At 40.5% G+C, this 25,823-nt stretch overlaps 1 protein-coding gene across 6 annotated transcripts in view; it reads right to left on the bottom strand.

Annotated features, from left to right (window-relative positions):
- The window catches only part of HTR4 (5-hydroxytryptamine receptor 4), a 159,854-nt gene that overhangs the window by 45,836 nt on the left and 88,195 nt on the right, over window positions 1–25,823 (bottom strand). For all 6 annotated transcript variants that reach the window (XM_081852146.1, XM_081852149.1, XM_081852147.1 and 3 more), the window contains exons 3-6: window positions 22,847–22,972; window positions 20,952–21,152; window positions 9,528–9,681; window positions 5,579–6,147 (exon numbers count right to left, since the gene is read on the bottom strand). In XM_081852146.1, coding sequence (XP_081708272.1) covers window positions 5,579–6,147; window positions 9,528–9,681; window positions 20,952–21,152; window positions 22,847–22,972 — 1,050 coding nt within the window. The remainder of the gene's footprint in view (window positions 1–5,578; window positions 6,148–9,527; window positions 9,682–20,951; window positions 21,153–22,846; window positions 22,973–25,823) is intronic.

A 25,823-nucleotide genomic window follows, 5' to 3' on the forward strand; every position in this document is an offset into this window, starting at 1 on the left:
ACGGAAACACTGTTTACCTTCCCGCTATAAAGTGGTACCTATTTATCTACTTGCACTTAGGGGTGCTTTCGAACTGCTAGGTGGGCAGGGGCTGGGACCGAACGACGGGAGCTCACCCCGCCGCGGGGATTTGAACTGCCGACCTTACGATCGGCAAGTCCTAGGCACTGAGGTTTTACCCACAGCGCCACCCGCATCCCACGTTTTTTCTCTTAATTACCCCAATATTTTTGTGCAGGTAAACCCTGCTTTGTCGTGAATGTTTAAACCTTGGCATTGCCTTCAAAGAAGGAAATATGGAGGAAAACAGGATTTTAGCAGAATTACCCAAAGTGAGAGACAGGCAGCAGGAAAGAATATTGGTCTGAAATCTGTTTCATTATAGGATGCTATCATAAAATGTATTTTGAAGGCCAAGCTACTTTCTGCCATTTACGTAGGAGGCAAAGCTAATACAAAGGAACCTAAAATCATAGCAGTCAAGAAAATTATGGCTCTGACTCACATAGAGCTTTTTAAAGGTCACATTAAAAACAGTGGGGCACCAGATTGACACCAAGTGGTCTTGTTTTGTCACACACCCCTCACAGCAACGCTTGTCTATTCCCCTAGTTTGTTTTGTGACGGTGCTTTACGTTGCTACATTTAATGCTTTGCTTCAGGCTGAGTCTTGCACTGAGTGGGTATAAAACTTAGCAAGGGCTTTCTTAGCTCTGATCACATTAAATCAGCCAGCAGGAGAGAGAAAAGAAAGCACATCTTCATATAGACACAAGATTTAAAGAATTCCGTGTCATAGTAAATGGCTATGGTTACTAGGTACTTTCTATTGCTTCTCTGGGTTGGCATGTTTGCTATCAGTCAGTCCCTGAGTCCAATCCCTGTAGCATCTTTTTCCTCTGTGGAGACCCTGGACTTAGCATCACCTACCAGGGGCCATAAGAGACTGACACTCTTGCCCTCAACACACACAAACCCAGCATATTCCTGATAATATTCTAATGTAGTGCAGATTTGAAAGTTGTTTTGTGTGCCAATTGCATGTGGAATAAAGTAACTAGCATTGAAACATTGAAAAGGTGGCTTTTAAGAGAGATACAATGGGTAGGTCTTAACAAATGTAAGATATGTTGGCTTGATTAAACCTCCAGGTTCAGAGGCAATAAGCCTCTCAGCAGTGGAGAAATTTGCCAACATTCGCAAATAATCAGGCACTATTGGACTGTGAGGAACCTGTGGCCCTCCATGTATTGTTGGACTACAACTCCCATCAGTCCCACTCATCAAGGACTAATGGTCAAGTACAATGAGAGCTGTAATCCAGTAACACCTGAAGTTTTCCAGGTTCCCCATACCTGGCGTAATTGAACCTTCAGACAAGGTGTTCCATGCATTGTTAATCCATTTTCACACTACAGAATAGGTCCAGCTACATATGGAATTCCATTGTCCTTCCAGTTTGTAGGAAAAATTCACTGGCATTATGTGCTCTACTCACAAGGAAGGAGCAGCAAAGATCTCCCTGTCTCATCGGATTGTAGGAATCTTGCTTTTGATAATTTTGCACAGCTAGAAGAAGTTACTCTTGACAACTGGCAGTTTCTCTTTTGTGGGTTTAGGGGTGAGTGGATGCTTGCAATTCTCCAGACTGGAATTGAATCTAAGCAGAAGAATTCAGGAGCTTGCATTCCTCCCTTTGAATCAAGATTTTATGACTTCTGAGACTGAAGCTAAAGACGTTTGCCAGCACCTGTAGAGTCATTTGCCACGCAAGTATACATATACTAGATAGCATTATAATTCTTATATTTAACTATTTCAGCTTGGTTTCTTGTTGTTGTTCCTAGAGAAAGTAATCCTGCAAAATTTAGTAAAAGTCTGTATCAAAAGCTTTCTTGTTGTTCAGATAAAGGAAATGGTGTGTTTAAATTGATGCATCTTGACTTGAGTGTGATGAAAACTCATGTTTCATTACACTCATTGCTTCACAAACCTGCTGCTTAGAGCTGGAAGGAACTGAAACCTAAACCTATCATTAGTAATTGTAAAATACAGGAATCAATCTAAACTAAGATGAGTACTTAAATTCTGTACAGTATGGAATGCATTCAATCATGCCCTTCAGCATAGTGCTGCTTATGATTTAAGTGTCCAAATATTTATATATAATAAATTCATAATGGCTGCACAGATTTCCCAGTTTGCACAGATGTATCATTCTTCTCACTGCAAATCCTCTTCTGTAGCTGTGGATGAAATTTGTTTTGAAAACAGCAGATATCAAAGAATAAATTACTGCTTACTGAAATAAATCTATATTTCACGGTCGGAGGCATTAATGCTTCCGAATACCAGTTGCTGGAAACTGCAGCAGGGGAGAGTGCTCCTGTGCTTGGATCCCGCTTGCAGGTCCCCCCACAGGTATCTGATTGGCCACTGTGAGAACAAGACATTGGCCTGGACAGGTCATTGGCCCGGTCCAACAAACTCATCTTATATAGCTGATTGGTGGCCGAGTTTTTTCGTCAGACACAAAAAGGCATAGGCAGTCACTGACTACATTTGACCCCCCTGGATAAAAAGACTTGGTTTTGCTTCTTCAGAAAGTCTTTCATGAGCCCTGAGAGCATGAAAGTGTCTCCAAACAATACCCTGTTGTTTTTTTGACACAGAGATCAGCATAGCTGGAGAGACCTTTACATTATTGCCAATTCCTTAATGGTGTCTCTCCCCCACTTGTGACTCATCAGCATGACTTCCAGGTGGCCACAAGCACTGGAAGTCATAACACATGCAATTTTAAACTTCAACACACAGTTTGGACACATTATGATGAGCCCTCGAGGAAAGGGGGATCCATGCTTTTGCTCCAAGACTTGCTTCTTGTCTTATTCCAATGACACCTTTTTAAAAATAAAAATAAAAAATGTATTCTGCAATTTAACTCCCCGCCCCCACTTGCCCCAGCTCTAACCCCGCCCCCACAGTTTTAGGTAAGCAGAGTGGACCACAGATCACCATTAGACCAGTCTCTATTATCAAACCCCAAGTAAAATTTACAACCACATAGGGACCTAACAAACACCTTCTTCATCAGTTCAGGAAGCTGAGAAAACCAAAACATAATTGCTCTCTGATGAAGCAGTGTGCACAGCAGGCATTCCTGAGCAGCTATGTTCGATCGTTAAAGAATCTCCAGCTGGGAGGAGGATGGATGGAAGCCTGCATGATGAAGCAAGCTTTTCCGCTGTTCAGTGGAGTTTAATCTTAGTGCCTCAGCATTTCCCAATTTTATATAAACAGGCCGAAGAAACACAATCTCCTCTGTTCCTTTGAAAGTTTTATGCCTCAGTCATCATAGCAACTAATGCTAAGTAAAAAATTTAAGGTCATGAGCTCAAATACAGTGATACCTCGGGTTACATATGCTTCAGGTTACATACACTTCAGGTTACAGACTCCGCTAACCCAGAAATAGTACCTCAGGTTAAAAACTTTGCTTCAGGATGAGAACAGAAATCGTGCTCCAGCAGCACGGCAGCAGCAGGAGGCCCCATTAGCTAAAGTGGTGCTTCAGGTTAAGAACAGTTTCAGGTTAAGAACAGACCTCCAGAATGAATTAAGTTCTTAACCCGAGGTACCACTGTATTTGCTGGAAGGTTGACAATCTGTAGGTAACCCTACAAACCAGGAAAAATCCTTTTGTTATCTCAGCAACAATAAGAAATCCCCATGCCTGTGATCACTGAGATCAGGTGTCCCAATGCATCCCCCCCCCCCATGGAAGCTGCCCCAGCCATTCCGTTGGCTAGGGCCCACTCCCAGGGCAGCCCTGTCCCTCTCCCCTTAAAAACAAATTAACTTATACAAATTAACTAATTTAGAAAAGACTAGACTTAGTGCACTGAGTCATGGAACTGAGTCATTTTTCTTTGATTTTTACTTGAACTGATTTTCTGTTTGGATGTTTCTGGATCCCATATCCTGGACATAAGACTGATGCCTACTAACATATATTTTATACATGGTAAAAACTCTTTGGTTCTTCTGAGCATCTGATTGATCTGTTCTTTACTGTTGCTTCTGGGAAACTGTACTGGATTTTTAGGTGATGTGTTGCTTCTTATGGTCACTGAGCCATGTTTAACAATGGATGTAGAAAAGGTGGGCTATACATGTGACGGTAGCCAATGGGTCTCAAACTCTCAATGAGTTAGGGACTTTCCTTGCATGCAAAGACAGGCTCTGGTGGATTAAGTGGATGAGAGCAATAATGGGTCCAACAGCTGAAGGTGGTTTCTGCATGGCTGTAGAGGGAAGTGAGGGGCAGGTGGGGCTCATCAACCTGGGAAGGTAGCCCATCTAGAAAAAGGAAAACTCTGACCCTAAACCTCCACTGCCTTGCAGAATATATTTGAGAGAATTAAAGGCTAAGGAGTAAACCCTACAGAAATCCAGAGTGGAATTTGTAAGATGGTTGGATGGCATCTTGTATGCCTCCTTCCAGCAACTCCTGCTGCCAAACGTATTGTTCTGCTTTCCTTTGGACCACATCAGCAAGACCAAGAGGGGGATCTTGTCATCTGGGCAGTACAGGACCTGAATTTACATTGCCCAGGCTTGTGCCCTGGAGAGGCTCCTTCGCTGTTGCTAACACAGCAAAAACAATGTGGGAGGCAGCAGTTATTACCAGTCCCTGCAGCCACAGCAGGTGCTGTGATTCTCCAGCAGTTTGACTTCACCCCTGATGGTGCACTCCATTGTCTCTCGAGATAGACAGATACCAGTAACAAATAAATAATAACTAGTAAAACTTTCAGTATTGTTCAATACCTGTTCAACTTGATGTGAGCTTTAAACAAAAGGCCTGTTAATAATAGACCACGTCTTACTCATTGTCTCCACAAAAACATTGTTATGCATCCTATAGTAACACTTCAGCCAGAAAAAATTACTGACTTGGTGCTTACAAAGTAAATGATTTAAATTGATATCTGTAAAATAATTCCTTAGGATCAAAACATTTTGATTGATTCCTTTGGAATCCCAGTGTGACATACATATTAGCCCGTGCTGAGACTAGACAGTGGCACTGCACCATGTCTCTGATAGGTGCCAAAGGAATTTGCAAGGAATTTAATCTTGGCAGGACAATCAACTTTAGTATTAACAAAATGCACATTTGTCAAGTACATCCAGGTGAACCATGCTACTAGATGAGATATCTCTGGTATCTGTGGAGACATTCCTTTCCCTTGATACCTTCTCTTTTCACAATACTCCTCTGCACTCATATGTTCTCCCTTTCCTCTTGTGCTCCACCATGAAGCTCCATTTATAGATCCCCTTCGCAGGATACCTCTTTCATACCTGTTGCCATACTGAGAGCAGCAAGGAAGATTTGAGTGAGGGGAGGCCCATGGCTAACCCACTGAAATGTGCACATGCCAGCTCTTCTAAATCAGGCCATAGCCCTGGCTACTTCAGTACAAAAAAATCCATCCCCGTTCCCCGTATAGTGGATGAAAACAGAATTATCCTTGCTTTTTTCTCAACCCAGTTTTGAACAACCACTCACCTTAGCACATGTGTAGATCCATTTATAGTAGTAGTGGAACAAGGGACTGTTTGCCCTAAGATGGAAGGCCTTCGGTATCGTTCATCACCACAACACAGGATGATGAGGAAGGCACGTCTGAAAGACTTGTTCAAGAATGCATAAAGGAAGGGATTCAATCCTGAATTGATGTATCCCAGCCACAAAAAAGCAGTCCATATCTTTGCAGGAACTGCGTAATCTATGAAAGGGTCTATTACATTTGTGATGAAGAATGGTGCCCAGCATAAGCAGAAACACCCCATGATTATACAGAGGGTCTTGGCTGCTTTAGTTTCAGTCTTCATACGGTGAGTGCTGTGCTGGTCAGGGTGGTGTGGCCTCCCATCTGTTGGGGCCCCTGCACGCTGAAGACTCTGTATCTGATGAGCATGCTCCCTGGCTGTAATGTATATCCGGTAGTAGGCTAGCACCATTAGCAGAAACGGAATGTAGAAGGCAACCACAGAGCAGGTGATAGCATAGGGCTTGTTGACCATAAATATGCAGTAAGTTGAGTTGGACATACTGTTGAATTGCTTTTTCTCTACCTGAGGGAGATGAACAAAAAAAGCAAAGAAAGACAAGGACATACTATAGCTTCTCTGATCATTAATTGTATTCTCTTTGCTTCATTTGCCCATGTGTGGAATGAAAAACAACACTGCTGAGAATCTGGAACTTTCCCCACCAACCCTTGTACCATTTCTCATTTCCCAGTTATTCCGTGTCTTTTGCGTAACCGGCAGAACCCACATTTTGGAACTCCCTGCCTATTGACACCAGGCAGACACCCTAACTGTACTCATTTCAGTACCTGCTAAAAACATTTTTGTTTAGGCAAGCCTATCCAGACATGTAAAATGTAGGCGTGTGTTTTAATAATTGATTTAAAATATTTTTGAATGTTTAAAGTACTTGTTTTAAACTTTTTTTTACTGATCATCTTATTTCTTTATTCTGTTTGTAAACCACTTCTATCAATCAAATGGTAAATAAATATTGGGAAATAAAATTAATAAATATAGTTATGAATTGACCTATTGAATATTTTTTTTTTCCATTTCTATTATCTTCCTTGAATGTTTTATGTTTATCATACAGTGAAGAAAATGTTTATTCTCTGACATTTAAATATCAGGATGAGTCGCAATTCAAAATGTAATGGAACCTTCTCTTTGCTTCATTTGCCCATGTGTGGAATGAAAAACAACACTGCTGAGAATCTGGAACTTTCCCCACCAACCCTTGTACCATTTCTCATTTCCCAGTTATTCCGTGTCTTTTGCGTAACCGGCAGAACCCACATTTTGGAACTCCCTGCCTATTGACACCAGGCAGACACCCTAACTGTACTCATTTCAGTACCTGCTAAAAACATTTTTGTTTAGGCAAGCCTATCCAGACATGTAAAATGTAGGCGTGTGTTTTAATAATTGATTTAAAATATTTTTGAATGTTTAAAGTACTTGTTTTAAACTTTTTTTTACTGATCATCTTATTTCTTTATTCTGTTTGTAAACCACTTCTATCAATCAAATGGTAAATAAATATTGGGAAATAAAATTAATAAATATAGTTATGAATTGACCTATTGAATATTTTTTTCTCCATTTCTATTATCTTCCTTGAATGTTTTATGTTTATCATACAGTGAAGAAAATGTTTATTCTCTGACATTTAAATATCAGGATGAGTCGCAATTCAAAATGTAATGGAACCTTTTTTGGGACGGACGATTACACAATGCCCAAATCTTCTTGTTATTGCTGAATCAATGCCCATACTGCAGATACTATATTGCAAATGTGTGTATAGAAGCATAGTAGAGGAACGAAGGAATGTTAATTACTGATAGGCTGCTAAAGAAAATAATTCCATCAGTGGAATCTTACAGAAATGTGGCACCAAGCCTATTGCAATGGTTGTGACTGCTTGACTGCATAGAACATTCCTCTGCCTGCCCATCATTCCCTGCTAGTACTGATTGTGAAAGGCAGGGTGATGAAAACCCCCATCTCTTTCTTGACAGTTGTAGTAGTTCATGGTTGTAAATTAAATGGAGCATGAACCGAAAGCAGTTTTCAGAAAGTATCAGGTCTGAGTCTCATGGAAAGAGTTGCCAACTGTCCCTCATGCTAAGCTGGCAGCAAGCTTACTAGATGGTAAGGAGGATCAATTTAAAGAACTGTTATTATGAAAGGTGGCATGTTGTCAATGCACAGAAGTAAAAACAGCATCCACTGGAAGGAAGTCAATGGAAGGGAGGGGAAAATAGATAGAAGTAGAAAAGGTTCTTTCACAACATGTTAGCCAATGAGTTCTGAAGGTATCATGGATGTCACTGTGATCTGTCAGTCACTCAGTATCCCTGTCAGACTACAGCAGATATTCAGAGTGAGCATGTAATCATTAATGTCTCCTTCAAGGACTTTCATGGAATTGTAGAGTTGGGAGGGACCCCAGGGATCATCTAGTCAGGGTCCCTTCCACTGTTTGGCCTAAATCATAGCATGCAAAATGCTGCTCTCACTACACATTTAAATATTTGCTTTACCTTCTTCCTAATGGTTCAGAATGTCCAACTTTATGTCCCACAGCCCAATAAAAAGCTTCTAAATCCAGACATTATGTACTTTGGCAACATGACCAATTCTCCCAGTTGCCTTTGTCGACCTGACCCACTGGGCTGAGATAATCCAAGGTTATGAGAGGATTCCAGATTATGCTTCCAGATAAGGGAGATATATCTGTTAGGGTAGACTTAAATCTATCTTTTGAAAATCAGGGTAATACTAAACAAAATGTGGGTGTAAATAAAGATCTGGGTGGCTGCTTTTCTTACTAAAATGCCACTTTGAAAAGCAGAAATTTGGAAGATAAAAGGGAGGGGAAAGCGCTGACTAGCCTTTCTACTGCTTTTCTGAAGTAACTGTCCTGCAGATATGCTTCTTCCTCATGAATTTGAGACAGGTGTTTACCTTTGCAAGCACACACCTGGAATTCCACATAGCACCATATGTATGTAGAAGTGATTCAGAGGGAGCCACTATAGCAGCCTTTCTCAACCTGTGGGTCCCCAGATATTGTTGAACTACAACTCCCATCACCCCTAGCTAGCAAGGCCAGAGCTCAGGGATGATGGGAGTTGTAGTCCAACAACTTCTGGGGACTCACAGGTTGAGAACCGCTGCACTATAGAAAAGTGATGATCAGAAGAAGGTTTATGCATTCCCTCCCTACAGCACTTAGCTGCTTCCAATTGCTTGCTCTCAAAACTACTTCTAACTAACAAACCAAAGTGGTCCATCAGGGTTTTGCTGTGCTAGATTCATGCAATATTTATTTCAGCCCTAAAAGGTTGTGAATGAACTACAGATCATCAATCACTTTGTAATGACTCGGTGCAAGGGACTCTGGATGAACTGCAACTTTACAGGAACTTCCATTTCTAGGATTCCATGAGCAAGACTTCATTCTCTTTAAATTCACAGTAATGATATTTCATAGACTCACAGGATATTTTTGGAGGCTATCTAGAACCAACTCTGTCAACTTTAGCAACAAGTGGAACAAGTGAATCGAGTGAATGATAAAATATTCAGATCACAAATGGAAAAGAATAGTGATGAGTTCTAGAGTGTGCACAAAGGTCAGAGTCATTTCAGTAAAATAAAGTGGCAGGTGGGGTTCAGATTTCCAAGGGAAGGTGATAAATTCCTAGGCACAGCAGCCAACACTATGACAGAAGTGAAATTGCCTTTCTGACCCTAGGTTTGGTAATATAAATGGTCTGGAAGCAATTTTGAACTTCTCTTTCAATCTTCTTGGGTGAAACTGCACGCTATTTAAAGAGATGAGGGATTTTGGTCAATACAAGACCTGCTCATACAAAATTTAACTTCACACCAGACAACTAGGGTCTACTCACCAAGTCCATGATGCCAATGCTATTCCATCCTTGCATTATAGGGAGAAAAGAAATAAACATTGGGATTACCCAGCAGCCACCCAGCATTACAGCAATGCGCAGTGGTGTCATCTTATTCCTATAAACCAGCGGCTGGCAGCAGATAGCATAGTACCTGAAAGACAAAAGAAAAAAGAATTAATGGAAACAAGGAACCAAACATTCTTCAACCAGTCCCATCTTTTCAAATCTGTGAAATTTAAGCATTGGCTTCCAGCAATTTGCTGAGAAGCATAGGGGAGCAAGTCTAATGCTTCTCTCATCTGTGCAGAAATATGTGAAATTGTACAATCCTGGCTATTCGTATTATTATTAATACAGTATCATCAATGTACACTGCACTGTGCAATAAAACTGATGTAAAAGCTAAAGCTCACATATAGCCAACCTGTGTATAGAAGATTGCTTAGCATTAAAACTGTTAATATTTGGTAAACTGAAAAACAGCTGTCGTTATCTGAAGAACAGGAAAGCAAGATTCTGAGGAAGATTCTAATGACCCTTGCATCTGACACAGATTTCCCCTCCTGCTGATATTTATGCTATGAGCTGAAAGGTTTGCACAGGTGGTCACATACTAGTAGACTATATCCAACAATAAGCACAGCTTCTTAGCATTTATGGATCGATAGGAAAAGCAGATAAAGCAGATAAAGCTGAGTAGCCTTTTTAGTAGGGAGCCAGCAAAAACCTTAATGTATCAAACTAACTTTTAAGTGGGAAGAAAGTAATGCTTCTCTTTTTTACCTTTTTACCAATTTTTACAATAATTTCTAGCTATTTCATTTAAAACACAAGGAATACTATGCCATCTTGAAATATCTTAAAATAGCTTTTTCTAATATCTGTAAATTATAGATTATTTTAACTTGTTCAAACACACATACATATTCTAACAGAATGTTGAACATTTTTATGGAACATTTATTTTTGCTTATTGCCAAAACCGTTTCTCAATCATTCTTCCAATCCTCATTGGTGAATTTCCCCTTTATAAGAATAGTTAATTTTGTCCAATAGTTAATTTTTTCCCACATCTGAAGAGACCCCTACTGGAGAGTGCTGGATAAAGCTGGCTGCTGTGCTAGCAGGAAATGGGCATTTTGCAGAGAATATTTATGCAGAATATAATGTGTTTTCTCTCTACATCAAGAGAGGAAAGGAACATGATTAGATATAGAAAGAGAAATGAAAGGACTGCAAATTCCCCTGGCAATTAACGCATTGAATCAGAAGTAGCAAAATGATATGGGAATATTTCCAGATGATATTCAATTAACCACAATGAAGGAGACAGTTCAGCCAGGCAGTTCTGCTGCACAGGTTTATCAATTTCTATCATTTGCAGCTGACAGTATCACTTTTGGTTAAACAAACCATTAAGCAATAGTTAATTCTATGAAAGGAACATCTTGAGATTTGAAGCTTCTTGCTGCTTAAATTTCAAAATTTGTATGTCTCCATTCATTCACAATTCTATCCTTATTCACAAACCTACAACATGCACACTCGCACACATCAAGAACAGACTTCCAGCCACAGAATCTGGTCTCCTCCTCACCCCTGCCTTGCAACACCCCCTGCCATGCACACTAGGAATGTCAGAAGATTTCATTGCAGACTACCATAAATGCCACCCCCCCACACACAGAGGCAGGCCCCAATCTGTTCCACTGAACCAGTCCATAGAATGGACCACAGATCTGTGAACTAAACCTTTCTGACAGCTGGTTAGACCATGGTACTTATGAGATGATCTGAAGGCTTACTCTATTTTTCTTCTTCTAATTTTAACACTGCAAATCTGCTTGGGGCAGCATCTATGTGTGTCATTTGCTGCATAACTGTGCATACTTTAAGACATCCACATTCAGAACCAGGATGGAAAGGACTGCAATAAGATTTCTCCATCCCTATCATACACTCTTTAAATCTGCTCCAGAGGGTTAGGGGATAAGAGGAAAGTGTTGATGCAAAAGCAGAAGTCAACTCTTGCAGCACTGAATATAGCCCCAGGCTGCACTAGGTTTACACAAGCTAATTGGAGCACCAAGGAGCTCCCTATATTTCTATCTGGAATGGTTTAATAAATTTCCTGCAAATACCTGGGAAAAGTTAAAAATTAATGTCCACATTAAAAAATCATGTTCAGACAAGTTATTGAACCATACTGCTGCTATTACTAATTGCTCTCTATTGATTTTTTAAAATAAAGTTGATAAGCTGTTGTTTTAAGAATTACACCATTTTATGAATTTTATATATCCTTATTTGATTTTGTAAAACTGCCTTATGCCATATGGAAAGGGAGATATATAAATAATATAAATAAAGTGAAAGATTCCAAGAAATATATTTTACCCCAAAGGATCAAACATGCTTCTATATTCTCACATGCTGCCCATTTACAAGAAGCAAGAAATTCCAATGGCAGCACATTCCAGATTTTAGCTTCCTCTGTAGGGGAGTGCACTGAATATTTATGGCACTTTAAAACGCTTGCTTTATTTACAAATATACAAGTAGAGGCAAGTAGGATGCACTCCTACCAGGCAGCAGGTTTACTACATCCCCATCAGATCACCAGAGATAGATGGTACCTTCAGGTCTGTCTCAGCCTTAAACCTGCATGCATGAACACACATGTTGGTTTCTGCTTCCTCACTGAGCAGCGAATGCATGTCACAAAACATTGTTTTGCATTTCACAGTCCAAGTTACTGTTGGGTTCCCACGGGAATGGGAGACTGGATGTGACGTACACTGGTTTCCTGTTTTTCAATGTTCTCTCGGTTTCTTTGTTAGAGAGACAGTTGCTTCTCTGCTCTTACAGAGGCAGGATGCATGTTTGTATGCTCTCAGCATAGCTTGTAAATAAAGTCAGCACGTGGCACATTACCTGCTTATCCTTCTGCTGTGTGACAACGCTCTGCTTGGGCTCAAGATAAGACGAGCCTGTATCAGCTTCAGATGGGCCGAACCTGGTCAAAATCTCACAGCATCCACACCCTCACCTGCCCTGCCTTTAGCCTGGGAGCTTCCACAAACCCCAACAGCTATCCTATTAAACACACAGCATGGCCAATGGTCAGGGATAATGGGAGCTGTAGTCTAAAAATATCTGGAGGACACCACAATGGCTATCCCTGCCATAAACCCACGTTTCCCGTCTCCCCATATACTAGCAAAAAAGGAGATTGGACAAATTCTTGGAGGAAAAGGCTATTGACAGTTACAAGTCATGCTGGATAGCTACACGCCATCTTCAGGATCAGAGAAAGCATCTTTCTGAATACCAGTTACTGGGGCACAACAATGGAAAAGAGTTCTACTGCCCTCAAACTCTGCTTGTTGGCTCCCTGGAGGCATCTGGGAAGCAGGTTGCTCAATTATGTTCTTAACAATGTCCCAAATAAAAGCAACTACTAATACTCCTAATTAACTAAAGACAGTACCCCACACCCATTCTTCTAACAAGATCTATTTCAGATGAAACTGCTCAACAGAGCTAAATTAGTCTAACGAGGAATACAAATAAATATACTGCCAAGTGAAAACAAACAAAGTAAGAGTTCCACGAAGACTTTGGAGAAGGTGGCGGCAATAGTAGCAAATAGAAAAGGGAAAGAACACACATTTCAAATACTTAAAAAAAGAAAGATGCATAACGTGCCTTGCATGCCTCAGATTATGCCTCAGCCATCTGTTCTGTTGTTTATTCTTGTGTGGTTTTATTTTCCAGTTCACAAGCTCAGCAATCAACGCATTAGGTCTACTTTCTATAAATCCAAGATATTTTGCATTGTAGTCTTGAGCACTACAGAGGAAGGCTTCTAAAGCATCATATTGCATTTATTATCTGCATGAACAGGTTACATTTAGCCACTTTGGTCTCAATCCCACTTCTTTCCTCAAAAGCTCTCGCTTCCTTTTCTTCAACAGTTCTCCTTCATTACCTCTGAACAGGCATGTTTTAAGGGGAATTGAGTTTATTTGCGGCTGCGTAGAGAACTGAGCATTAACAGGACGCTTCGTCACATTTTATCTGTTTTAATTCCAGCCTCTGAAAAGCCTTCTTGGTTCTTTTTCATTTGCACAGAGCTTTAGCAGGATTGCCCAGAATCGAAGGAGGAGGAGCAAGCAGGGACTGATTAACACAGTTGCAAAGCCAATCCTTAAAAAAGAATGATTCTTGTGGTGTTGGAAAGGCTATACTGTACAGTGTTAAGAAATCTCAGTTTTGCAATTACATTCATTGGTAGTTTGAAAGTTGCCTACTACTAAGAAATACATGCACTGTCTTTCTAAGTTCACTATCTCAAACATTAGAGTCACTTCTGAATATTTTGGGCCTGATCATTCCCTATTCAAGACATAAGACTCATGTGCAAATAGCTCTTCAGATGACTCATTAGACCCTCCTCTTTGTGTGGACACATTGCATCGGGGCAATCCAGGCAACAGGGAGTCTCTGTGTGCTTCCCATATTTCCATTTATGCACTCATAGAAGTTGGTGGGGGATTCTCTCAAAGACAGAGCAGTTTTCTCTCTGCTGTTTTCACAGCATCAGTAAGATGAGCAGTGGCATCAAGGCAGTCTGTAGACTTGGAGGTATTCAAGTACCTCCCATTTTCCAAACTCTGCATCTTGAGTAATCCCCACTGTGTGTTGAAGGGAAGTCTGCTCTAAATGGGAATATGTAAAACACACACAGACTCCCTATTGCCTGGAATGCCCTGTTGCAATGTTTCCATATATCTAACAACAATACCAATAACACACCAAAAGATAGAACCTAAGAATGTCAGAGTTTATTGTTGCAAAAATAGGGATAAATATGAAAGTAGAAAATGAAAAGTTTGATTATGTACAAATTTGACAGGCAATCTTAGGGTTAATTCAAGAGACAATAGAGATAAAAGGATCCCAGTACCTAATGTGACAAGGGGAAGGCAAAAGATGCAAGTGGACACCTGTGGAACTGAGTTAAATGAATACATAATAACATCTCCCTCTACAACTAGGTGAAACCTAGCTCGGATTGCAGTTCTAAGTACTCTAGATCATTATACCACAGCTCTGCATCTGAGATATGAAAGGCAATAGCACCCTACAAAACTAATGAAGGTATTTCCTCACCTGATAAATTAGGGTCATGCCCACACCATATACTTAAAGCACACATATGCCACCTTAAAAGTCATGGAGAACTCTGGGAACAGCAATAGCTTAAGAGTGCTGGAAATTGTAGTTCTGTGAGGTCAGCACCCTCAACAAACTACAGTTTCCAGGATTCTTGGGAGGAAGTCATCACTATTAAAGTGGTATAAAAGTGCTTTAACTGCATGGTGTGTGTATGACCTAGAAAAGACAGTACTGAGTTTGCAGAATGCTTTTGAACCTCACAACCAAAGTAGTTGGTTCACAATCCTCACAAACCTCACAATCAGCCATATGAACATAAGAACATCTCTGCTGGATCAGACCAAAGGCCTATCTAGTCCAGTATCTTGTTACCCCCCAGGGACTGACTAGAGGCCTAAGGATCTCCAACTCTTCTTGTAAATGTGATGCATAAGCATCCATACATGGCAGTAATAATGTTCCTATGTTACGTTTTTGTAAGAAAAATAAGCTGTCACATTGCAGTTCATGTGGCAACCATGTAACATGACAGCAGCAGCAGCAGCAGACCAGGTTAGTGGCACAAGAGCAAGCAAGCAAATGGGCAGGCAGGTGGCCCAGGCAGGACTTCCCATGTTGCCATTGCCTCCATCTCCCGCCTGTTTGTTTGCACACACAACAGGGTAATGGAAGCCTGGAGTCTGAATGAGTGGGTGACCCAGTTAGGCAAGTGAGTGGTCTGCCCTGCCACACTTAGGACAGTGTTTCCAAAGTTCATTAATTTGAGCTCCTTCTTCTACACTTACTTCACCATCTCCCTCAATCTACCCAACCTGGCAATCATAACCCCTTTTCAGACATGACTGCTGTTATGTACTGAAGTTCTCACCCTGGGCCAGCAGGAGGATACTGTAGATATTTAAGGTCCACATATGCAAATAAGGGATCGAAAGTGACGTTCAGTGATTGGATAGTTACAGAAAATGGTTACTGTTGCGTTCTAGTGGAGCTCTATATAAGCAGGCTGGCTGAACCCTTCAGTTCAGTTCTGTTCTGGCCTGTGAATAAACAAGAGCTGTTTGAAGAATTGCTGTGTCGTCTGATATGTTCACCCACAACTTAACAACTGTGGCTTCATCAGGCATGCAGGGGTGGTGAGAGTAGCACAACACAAGGGAAGTTTTTCCCCCTGCACAACCAAGTATGATTCACCCAGGCATCTAAGACACAGATATCACTGGCACTGCACTAGACCTGACAGCAAAGTTCGGCATGAGCAGAAGCTGCGGCCAGGTGTCACATGGAACCTGTTGTATCCTGGGGATCCTCTCGACAGAAGCGCTTCTACACTTTACCCTTTCTGCCATGCTAACACTTGTTCCCTTGCAGGCTTCTGCCATCAAGAGTTCTCATCTGAGATCCTGTCTTTTCGGATTATTTTACAGGAACGAATATCTTTCTGCAGAACTCACAATGTCTAAATGTTAGCATTCTCTTTGGGAAAAGGAGGGGGAGGGTTCTGTTTGTGTCTTTAGATATAGGCAGGAGGTGTTGATTTATGATAATATATTTTATCTGTGCTCATTGCAGCCTTTGCAAAAACCCTCCAGGCTGCAGCTAGTGGAGGAATGAGGCAGGCTGCTCAGGTGAGGCAGCAGCTGAAATACGAATTAGTCTTATAAGAAGGACAAGAAGCAAAAAACAGTGTCTTGTTTAGAATAGACCAGGAAACCTACAAAGCCAACACCACATTTTTTTCCCCACACTGCTGACCTTCTATGCATCATCTACTCCACCCCGGAATGTGCCATAGCCAAAAAACCTTTTCCATCTCTACTATATCCTTTTTGAGGTGTGGCAACACACATGGTATTTCAGGATGCAGGGATGCATACAAAAAGTAAACTGTTGTATTTTAATTTTAACGCAAGCAAAAGGTCTTGGTTTTTATTAGATTCCTTTTTGCAGAATGGTGGCTTATTTCAACAGTTGAACCAATCTACGCAGAGAGCAGCAAGCATTACGTCTCATCTTGATAAGGTCCTCACTGCTGCAAAACTTATGCAGGACTGGACATTAAACTGAACAGGCTCTTTCAGTCCACACTGCACCATATGATGACTTTTTTATTTATTTTTTAAAGGAGATGCTTGATTATGACTCTTCCTAATCAAAGCTAGGGAGACTGGCAGAAATTCTAGGACCTAGTAGTTCAGAATCTGCCACAAATATCTGCATCTGACTAAGTAGTGTGAACAGAACACAGATGTTAGGGCAATATTGTCTAAAGCTTTCAGAATTGACTGTTTTTAAAAAATAATGCAAAATACCAATGATCCAGTCACAAGCACAAATAATCCAGCCATAGTCAGAGTTAGCATTAAATAAATATAACAGAATTATTGCAAGCAACACTAATTAGTGCTCTAAGCTCTTTGATGGCAAAAGAAAATCCCAAGGTGTCCCAACAATTATTTCTTCCATCATCTTTCATGAAGTCTGGGAAACTCTGCTCTTCTGACATTTCAATGCTAAGAACTTTCAAACATGTAGGGAGATGCCACCTTACTCTGAGGTCCAGGGTTTCTTCTGCTTGGGACCTCCCTAACCCAGCATGCAAATTAAAAGGGCTAGGACAAGTAAACAGGAGCAGAAAGTAAAAGGACAAACTTTTGGCAGAGACACTTTCCTTTAATTCCTACCCCATTTACTGGCCTAGTATGTATCTTAGGTCCTCACCATCCATTAAGTCTCTTCCATCAGCAGAAAATGATGGGAGATTCTGCCAGTAATAGAAGCCATCAGGTCAGCTCCTGTCAGTGGATGTGTGAGAGCCCAGATGGCCAGCACTAATGAAATGAAGCTCTCTATAATTTAAGAGGTAAGCCATTAATCAGTTAATCACACAGTCTAATGGAGTAATGGCTTCTGCCCTGATTATCATGAATCCAATATTCCCTATATGGGGGACAAATAGACTCAGAATGTTTAATATGCCTATGTTTACAGTGCTAAACAGAAGTTACCATCTAGATTGTCCAGAGTATGGGGCATTTATTGAATTACCAAAGGATCCTATCAGATTATAACGGTTACAAAACATTCAGAAGGGGGGAAATATTTCACAGGTACCTAGGAAGAACAGTCATGTAACGTGACTTGTACTGACAGCTGCTTCTGTATTACTGCCTGCAATGCTCCATTGGCAATGTTACCTTTGATCTGTTGCAGTTATTTTCAGGTTTTATCCATGTAACTATTCTGTCTTTGCTGCGTGACATTCCACAGAGCATGTACTTTGTGGATTCTAGCACCATCCATAGAGTTTTGAGTGATTCTATCAAGGACCTCAGGCATCGTGTCTCATTTGTTCCACCTTGTACAGAAATGAAGGGTGTGTGTGTGTGTGTGTGTGTGTGTGTGTGTATCTTTACTGAAAAAAATTACAGATGGATTCCTCTGCCCCTTGCTGCTAGATCTAAGGACAACAGAATAAATGTATATGTGACTATAGGAAACAACATACTAATTCCAGTATTGCTTTAGCAACAGAGCCGCAAAAGAAACTTGGTGCAGCCTCTTATTATCTTATGCTGTGAATTTTAGATCTATTTTACGATTTATTTATTTTAGAACTTTTTTTATTATACTGCACTTTTTTATTTGTACTTCTTTTTATTCTATTGATTTGACTTACTTCAGTAAAAAATATTTTAAAAAGAACAGTTTCATTACTAAAGAGTTAATGTTAGGAACAAAGATAACTTCACTGGGAGAGAGGAAGCATTTTGGAAGGTGGTGAACTGAGCAAATAGTTTTACTCGAAGCCATTAAATATGATTGAAGTCTATATTAAAAAACAAAAAAAACCAGACTGGTACAAGAAACATGAAGACCAAAACAGAAAGACATCCCCCATAATGCACACTTTTATTTGAAGAATGAATAAGCAGAAATGATCACACATTCCAGGGTACAAGTAGCAAGGACATCACCAGAGTTGTCTTGGTACCCTTAACAAATAAGAACCATGAATTTCAATTACATAGCTCAGTGGCTAAGATGAGCTCGATTACCAGTTTAAATTGCTTATCATCTGTAACTGACGTTACAGATAATTATAAAAGAAAACTTTTACAATCCAGCCACGTTAGATCACAAGCAACATTTCTTAAAGTGGGTGGGGGTGGGAGGAAGTAAATTTAAGAACATAGGAAGACCCTGCTGGATCAGGCCAATGGACCATCTAGTCCAGCATCCTGTTCTCAAAGTGACCAACCAGTTGCTTGTGGAAAACGTGCAAGCAAGAGTCCTCATCCCTCCTGCAGTTTCCTGCAACTGGTTTTCAGAAGCTGTGGAGGCAGAGCACAGCCATCATGGCTAAAGGCCACTGACAGCCCTCTCCACTGTGAATTGATCTAGTTCTCTTTTTAAAGCCATCTAAGTTGGTGATCATCATTGCTTCCTGTGGGAGTGAGTTCCGTATTTTAACTACGCGCTATGTGATGAATAATAATTTAGTTTTACTATTAAAGAATCCCGGCTTGTCATGATGTTCAAAGTATCAATTCTGGTTTAAAGTAAACGATGGTTATTCTAATAAGCCAGCTTTGTATCACCATATGTTTCAAGTTAACTTGTTAAGAAATTAAAGAATCACTGCTTCAAATGCAATGACAATTCAGGATTCTTCAAATGTGAAAGTAAACTCTGGTCAAATCCTTTCAGCTGCATAAGAAGAAAGGGGAAGAGGGGAGCATTAAAAGCTGATGCTTTGCTCAGATTGGTCCTCTTAGTCGTTGTCTTCTTTGGCGATCACTTGTAGCCAAGTAAGATTGTCTTCCATAAACATGGTTTTAACAATGAGTCTGAAAGTGACTGTGGAGGTCAATTCTGGACCCACACGTCCTTCCACAGTGGGGACATTGGTTTCCGGGCAGGAGTTGATCATAGTGTGGATTTGCCAAGTGTGCCTTCCTCCTAGCACGTTTCTCCCTTGCGTCCTGAGTTCAAGTGTCTTCAAAGCCCATGACACCTTTGGTAAAGGCTGTTCTCCAACTGGAGCGCTCGCAGGCCAGTGTTTCCCAGTTGTCAATGTTTATACTACATTTTTTTAGATTTGCCTCGAGACAGTCTTTAAACCTCTTTTGTTGACCACCAGCATTACGCTTTCCATTTTTAAGTTTTGAATAGAGTAGTTGCTTTGGAAGACGATCATCAGGCATCCACACAACATGACCAGTCCAATGAAGTTGATGTTGAAGAATCATTGCTTCGACACTTGTGATCTTTGCTTCTGCCAGTACACTGATATTAGTGTGATGGAATCTTTTGAGGAGTTGGAGATGGCGTTTATAAGTGGACCATGTTTCACAAGCATATAGTAAGGTTGATAGTATAATAGCTTTGTAAACAAGCATTTTGATTTCCCTGCGAATGTCCTGGTCCTCAAACACTCTGCACTTCAATCGGAAGAAAGCCACACTCGCAGAGCTCAGGCAACACTGGATTTTGGCATCAATGTTGGCCCTTGTGGAAAGATAACTGCCTAGGTAGTCCTCTTAGTATGTATTGATAAACCACAATTTAGTGCTAACATAGTCACTCTTTGGTGAAGGAAATATACACATCCATTCTTACATAATATATTCAAGAGGGGAATCCCCAGTCTGCAGGCCAGATATGGCCCACAGCCAGATTCCATCTGCTTTTCTGGGTTTCCTCCCATCCACCAGCTGTTCAGCAGAGTGCAGCCAAAGAGGAAATGATGCCTTCCTCTGCAAGAAAATCAAAGTGGGGTGGGGTATGCTTCAGCAGAGACATAAACCTGTAACTTAGTGGCTGATCTGTGATCGTAATAATAAAGATGGATTGACTGACATAAACATGTGTTCCTTGCAAATAATGCAAAGAGTATCTATACATTTTGAAACTTTGTGCATACAATTTTTGGGATCCAAGTGCATTTTTGAAGTTAAAGGCATTGAATAGGTGTGTCCTGCTCATACACTGATCTAAAATCCAACCTTTAACATCTTTCCACTGGAGATGTCCAGTAATTAGCCAAAGAAAGATTCCCCAGCTTTGTTCTAGATACTTGAAAATAGATATTTGAGATAAGCCCTGGCACACATGAATCCTTGTATATAGGATATATTTACATGCCTTTAATTCAATGGTTTTCCTGAAGGAACACATGGAATTTAACCGGATAAACTTGAAAACAGCAGCATTTTATTTTATGTACCTTTTTTATCCTACCTGTCTAATGAGATACAGCAGAGGTGGAAAATTGATGCTGTTGTGAGGAGGACATCAAGAGAAGTGCGGACTAAACAGAACGTTCTTCCATAAATCCAGTTATCTTGAACCAGCTCAATGGCTCCAAATGGCATCACCAGAACTGACACCAGCAAGTCAGCAAAGGCAAGTGAGACTATGAAATAATTGGTCTTGATTTTCCTGCAAGGAACACAAATGTGTTGATTCAGAAAGACATCATTATGATGATTCTATGATTCATTAAGATGACAATTTGTAGGACAGTGTTGCCTTCTGCATTTTAAAACATCCATCCCTTGTTATTTTATCACTCTGTAAATCAAGTGCCCATGTTCAGACAGGAGATAGTCCAGGAGATAGTCGAATGTGTGCACCAGCCTCTTTATCCACATATAGATCTCAAATTCACAAAGTACCAGTAGTAGCCTTTCATTAGCAATTAAAATTCCCACCTGCATTTGTTGGTTCGCTATCACTCATGGTGAGCAACTCTCTTTCAAAGCCATTAACATGCATACATATTGGACATGTGATGCTTCAGTGGTGAGGGACCTTAGCAGGGATGCTGCCAGAAGTTGATTTGGTGTTTTCTTTTGAGCTGTTTCCACTGAAGAGACAAGCAGCTGCTCAGTTAGAAAAGTGCCTTGTCTTTTTGACGCAGTAGGAACTACTGCATAGAAAAACAACAAACAAAGCTCTTGCTGGGAATGTAGTTCCCCCCATGCATGCACAACACATCTTTCATTTAGGTTTAAGGATGTGGACTTAAAAATTCTGCAGCTCCTTCCAATCCAATCCAAATCTTTATTACAGTCATAGGCCAGCATAAGATAAAAGCCGCTACTTTAAAGAAGCCCTTACTTCATTATAGCTTCTGCAGTAATATATGCATATATTTAAAAAACTTACAGTATACTGACCATAATACATGTTAACATCAAGATATAAATCAACACTGTAGGCAAAATGATACTCACACACAGAGGAAGAAAACAAAGGTCAGATAAGCTTGTATGACCAATTATGCTCGTATCATACTGATTCATTAATGTCATAAAAGGCCTTTAAATAACAGGTTGTGCCTCCTCAACAATTTACACAGTCAGATTGCCATCAATATCTACAACTTCCTGATATATGGCCAAATAAGCCTAAAATAAAAAATGTGACATATCTGGCAAACTATACATTTAGAGACGTGGAAATTGATTGTGAAATGTGAGTGGATACACTGCTTAAATGTAGCATTTAATTTTTTTCCAATTAATCATACTTTTCTTTGTCAAATAAACCCAAAGCACTGTCCTTTCAGGGCAGAAGTCCTGAATCCATTCCATGTCTAATATTCATTCCTGGCATAATTGCACAGTCTGTTACCCATGTCTGTTCTCCATCATCTGCTCTGCTCACTGGAGCTGGGAAATCCACAATGTCATTACAATCAGGACATGGTGTAGTTTTTTAGTGCACATCAAGGAGAAAGAAAACCTGGCAAGAAATTGCTATTTTTGGCAGTGTTTCCTTGTCTCTTGTTACATGTAGCTTCTGCCCTCAAAGTGCAGTGTTAGTCACTTTGGAATTATTTGGTGATTTATGTGTTTTGATGATGCAAATTCTAGAAATGCAGGCACTAGATAATAAAATGATTAATCAGCCACAATATAAATTCTAACTTTGACACTACAGGCAATCAAAGTTTGACATTTCACTAATAAGCTTGTCTGGGGGAAAAGCAGTGAGAATGTTCTTTTACCACATTGTTTATGTTCACAGCTATTTTCACATTTGTCTCTTTGCCCTGGAGATTCAAATATTCCACCCTTGAAAAGCTCATTCTGCCAAAGAGATTGATAGTAACATATGGATGGACTCACCTGAGTTGCCTGTCTCTGCATACAGCCACCATCACCAAAAGATTTCCCAGGATAGCCATAAGAATAACAGCAGAAATAAAGGTGAGCAGTGCAATCTTCTCTGCCACACCAAATCCCTCAGTTGAGCTATAAAGAAAAAAATATGGGGTACTTCTTGAAAATAGAAGACTGGCTGCTTGAAACTAACTTGGTTATTTTGAATCCATATGTCAAATTCCATTTTCCAGCCCACAGCAGCCTTAACTCATTTACTGACCCTTCCCTTCAACAATGGGAATACTGTAGCAACAGCTCAGGACCAATCTATGTATGTGACAGGGTGTACACTGGCCACAATATTAGACTTGCAGCTGTAACTTTGGGAAGCAGCCTGATCTGTTCCAGAGCCAACCTGTGTTTTTCCAATTTGACCCACTATTTAGTGTTAAATTATATCTGTTGAAAAACAAAGCTCTGTTTTCTTCCCATTCACTATAATGGGGAATCTAAAAACTGATCAATCTCATCTAATACCCCCTTTTTGCAGAAGTGGGTGAAATTTGCAGGCATAGCAGCTCCTCCACAGTGGATTAAGTCTGCCAAATTGTAGGCAAATACATCCAGGAATTTCCATGGAAGGTTAAATTTGATTATTTTTTTTTTTAAGGCTCCAATTTTCTGCCAGACTCAGTGGCAACTTGCAGGCACAGCCAAATTTCCGAATAGCAACTGCCATGTCCTGCAAGGACAGATTTTACCATTTTAGGGTGGGTGCAATAGAAGGACTATGGACTGTGGGTGGAAAACATTGGGGAGCATTGATATACAGTGGTACCTCAGTTTAAGAACAGCCCTGTTTACGAACTATTCAGTTTATGAACTCTGCAATACCGGAAGTAGTGTTTGCAAACTTTACCTCAGTCTAAGAACAGAATCCGAATGGTAAAAGGGCACCGGCAGCAGGAGACCTCATTAGGGAAAGCGCGCCTTGATTTAAGAACGGTTTCGGTTTAAAAACGGACTTCCGGAATGGAAGACTGTAAACAGAGGTACCACTGTATTTAGATATTAAACCATATAGCATATAAAATGGATCTATCAAATTCTGAATCTTTCTCAATCCATCTTGCTTTTAATTGATAATACAATTTTTGTTGTCCCAAAGCTACAACTTTTGGGAAAGGAACTAGACATATAAGTTGGAAGCTACATTCAGAAGACTCATATGCCACCACAATTTGTTTCTGTAATGTACACACACAGCAACCACTTTGGCTTGGCAAAGGAAAAAAGTTGAAGTCTGGGGATTAGACAGACAGTATGGATTGTGGGGTCATGTTCAAGGCCCAAGAAATGAAAATAGTCATTTCCCCTTTATTTATGCTCCTGGCTTTTTCTCCTCTCTTCAGCAGCATCAGAAACCAATATACATACTGAGCCAATGTACTACTGCAGGCAGAATGCTGGACTTGGAGCCGTGGTTCAAGTCTCTGACACACAAAGTTCACTTAAATGGCCATGGGCAGCCTCACACTTTTGTTACAGGGATAAAATGAGCTAAACGCAGAGGAGTCAACCTGAGCTCTCTAGAGAAAGGCAGAAAGTCAGGGATTCAAACATGATAAATACCGTAATTTGAGACTAAGTTGGAGACAACATAGCTAAGATGGCAGCAGTTGCAGTGCAAAAATGGTTTCAAAAAATAAGATTTAATGGGTAGAATTTGCTCAGAGTTTGCTTGTCATACCTGAAAGCCAGGAAGGAACTTCATCTCATAGAGTTTGACTTTCTCTGTGATGTTGTATACTTAAGAGCCCTACCATTCCTGACTAACTACAGTCTTCAAGCTCCCCCCACCCTCTGCTAATATGCATCCGTTGCTAACATGAATGCAGTAAAGAAAGCAGAAGAAAGAGAGGAATTTAGAATTCACGTGGGTAGCCTGGTCAATATACATTTCACATTTATATCACAATCCATCTGAAGCAAGCACCACTTTACGTCTGACGTGGGAAAGTACTCTTAAATTGGGTTGTCTGGACAACTTGCCCTGCAGGCACATTCTTTGCAGTTCAGCTGCTTTCTGCTTTGTGGCACATTGGAGCCTGAGATACTACAAAACATTCTGTCCAGAGAGTTAGTGAGCAGAAATTCTTGAGGCAAGGGGCTGGAGTTGATAGCCTTCTGGTCTCTCACAGTCAAGGAGAAACTTAATTCAAACTGTGCTCGCTACTTCTAGGCGATCTAATATTGCTTGCTTGGGTAAGCAGGAGAGAAAGAGAGCAAGAGAAGGCGCATGCTGCAGGAATAAAGTCACCTTGACAAGGAAGAAGAGGGAGAAATGCAACACAGAATGCCACCTGATCCTGTGAAAGGAGATGGAAACCCTATTCAAGGTCTGCTACCTTGCACCAGAATTATATCAAATACCAGATCTCCTTCACTAGGAGGAAACTGGGAGATATTAATCCATAAAGGCAGGGTAGGTGTTGCTAAATTATTAATCAACACTGAATTTAATAGGAAAGGTTTGGAACAGTTAGAAAATGATGACTTTTGCTTTATACGTTGAAGAAAATGCATATGTGCATCTGCGCTCTAGGATTTATTGTGGATGAAGGGCCAGCTATAAATATGACTGATAAATGATATATCTGAATTAGATTTCATAAGGCTAATAAAAAATAATCCTTGAGATGTCTTTAATGACTCTTGCTTCTCTGCTTCCTCCTTCTTCTCAAAATGTTCATAGATGCCAAATTGCTCAGTGAGCCATTCATAAGCAGATTATGAGCAGGCTTTCACAACAGCAGCGCTAGCTAACATTCTGAGAATCAATGGGTTGTATCCAACGAAATCATCCCATCAGTGCAAGGAGTTCTCCCACTCTTTGCATGCCCACCCCAATCTGTACTAGGAGTTCTCCCAACCCTCAGGAGCAGATTTGGAGGGCATGGGGAGAGGAGATGGAGAGAAATTCCTGAAGTCCTTGAACTTA

This window comes from Podarcis erhardii (genome assembly GCF_964252035.2).
Source record: "Podarcis erhardii genome assembly, chromosome: 2".
Taxonomy (NCBI): domain Eukaryota; kingdom Metazoa; phylum Chordata; class Lepidosauria; order Squamata; family Lacertidae; genus Podarcis; species Podarcis erhardii.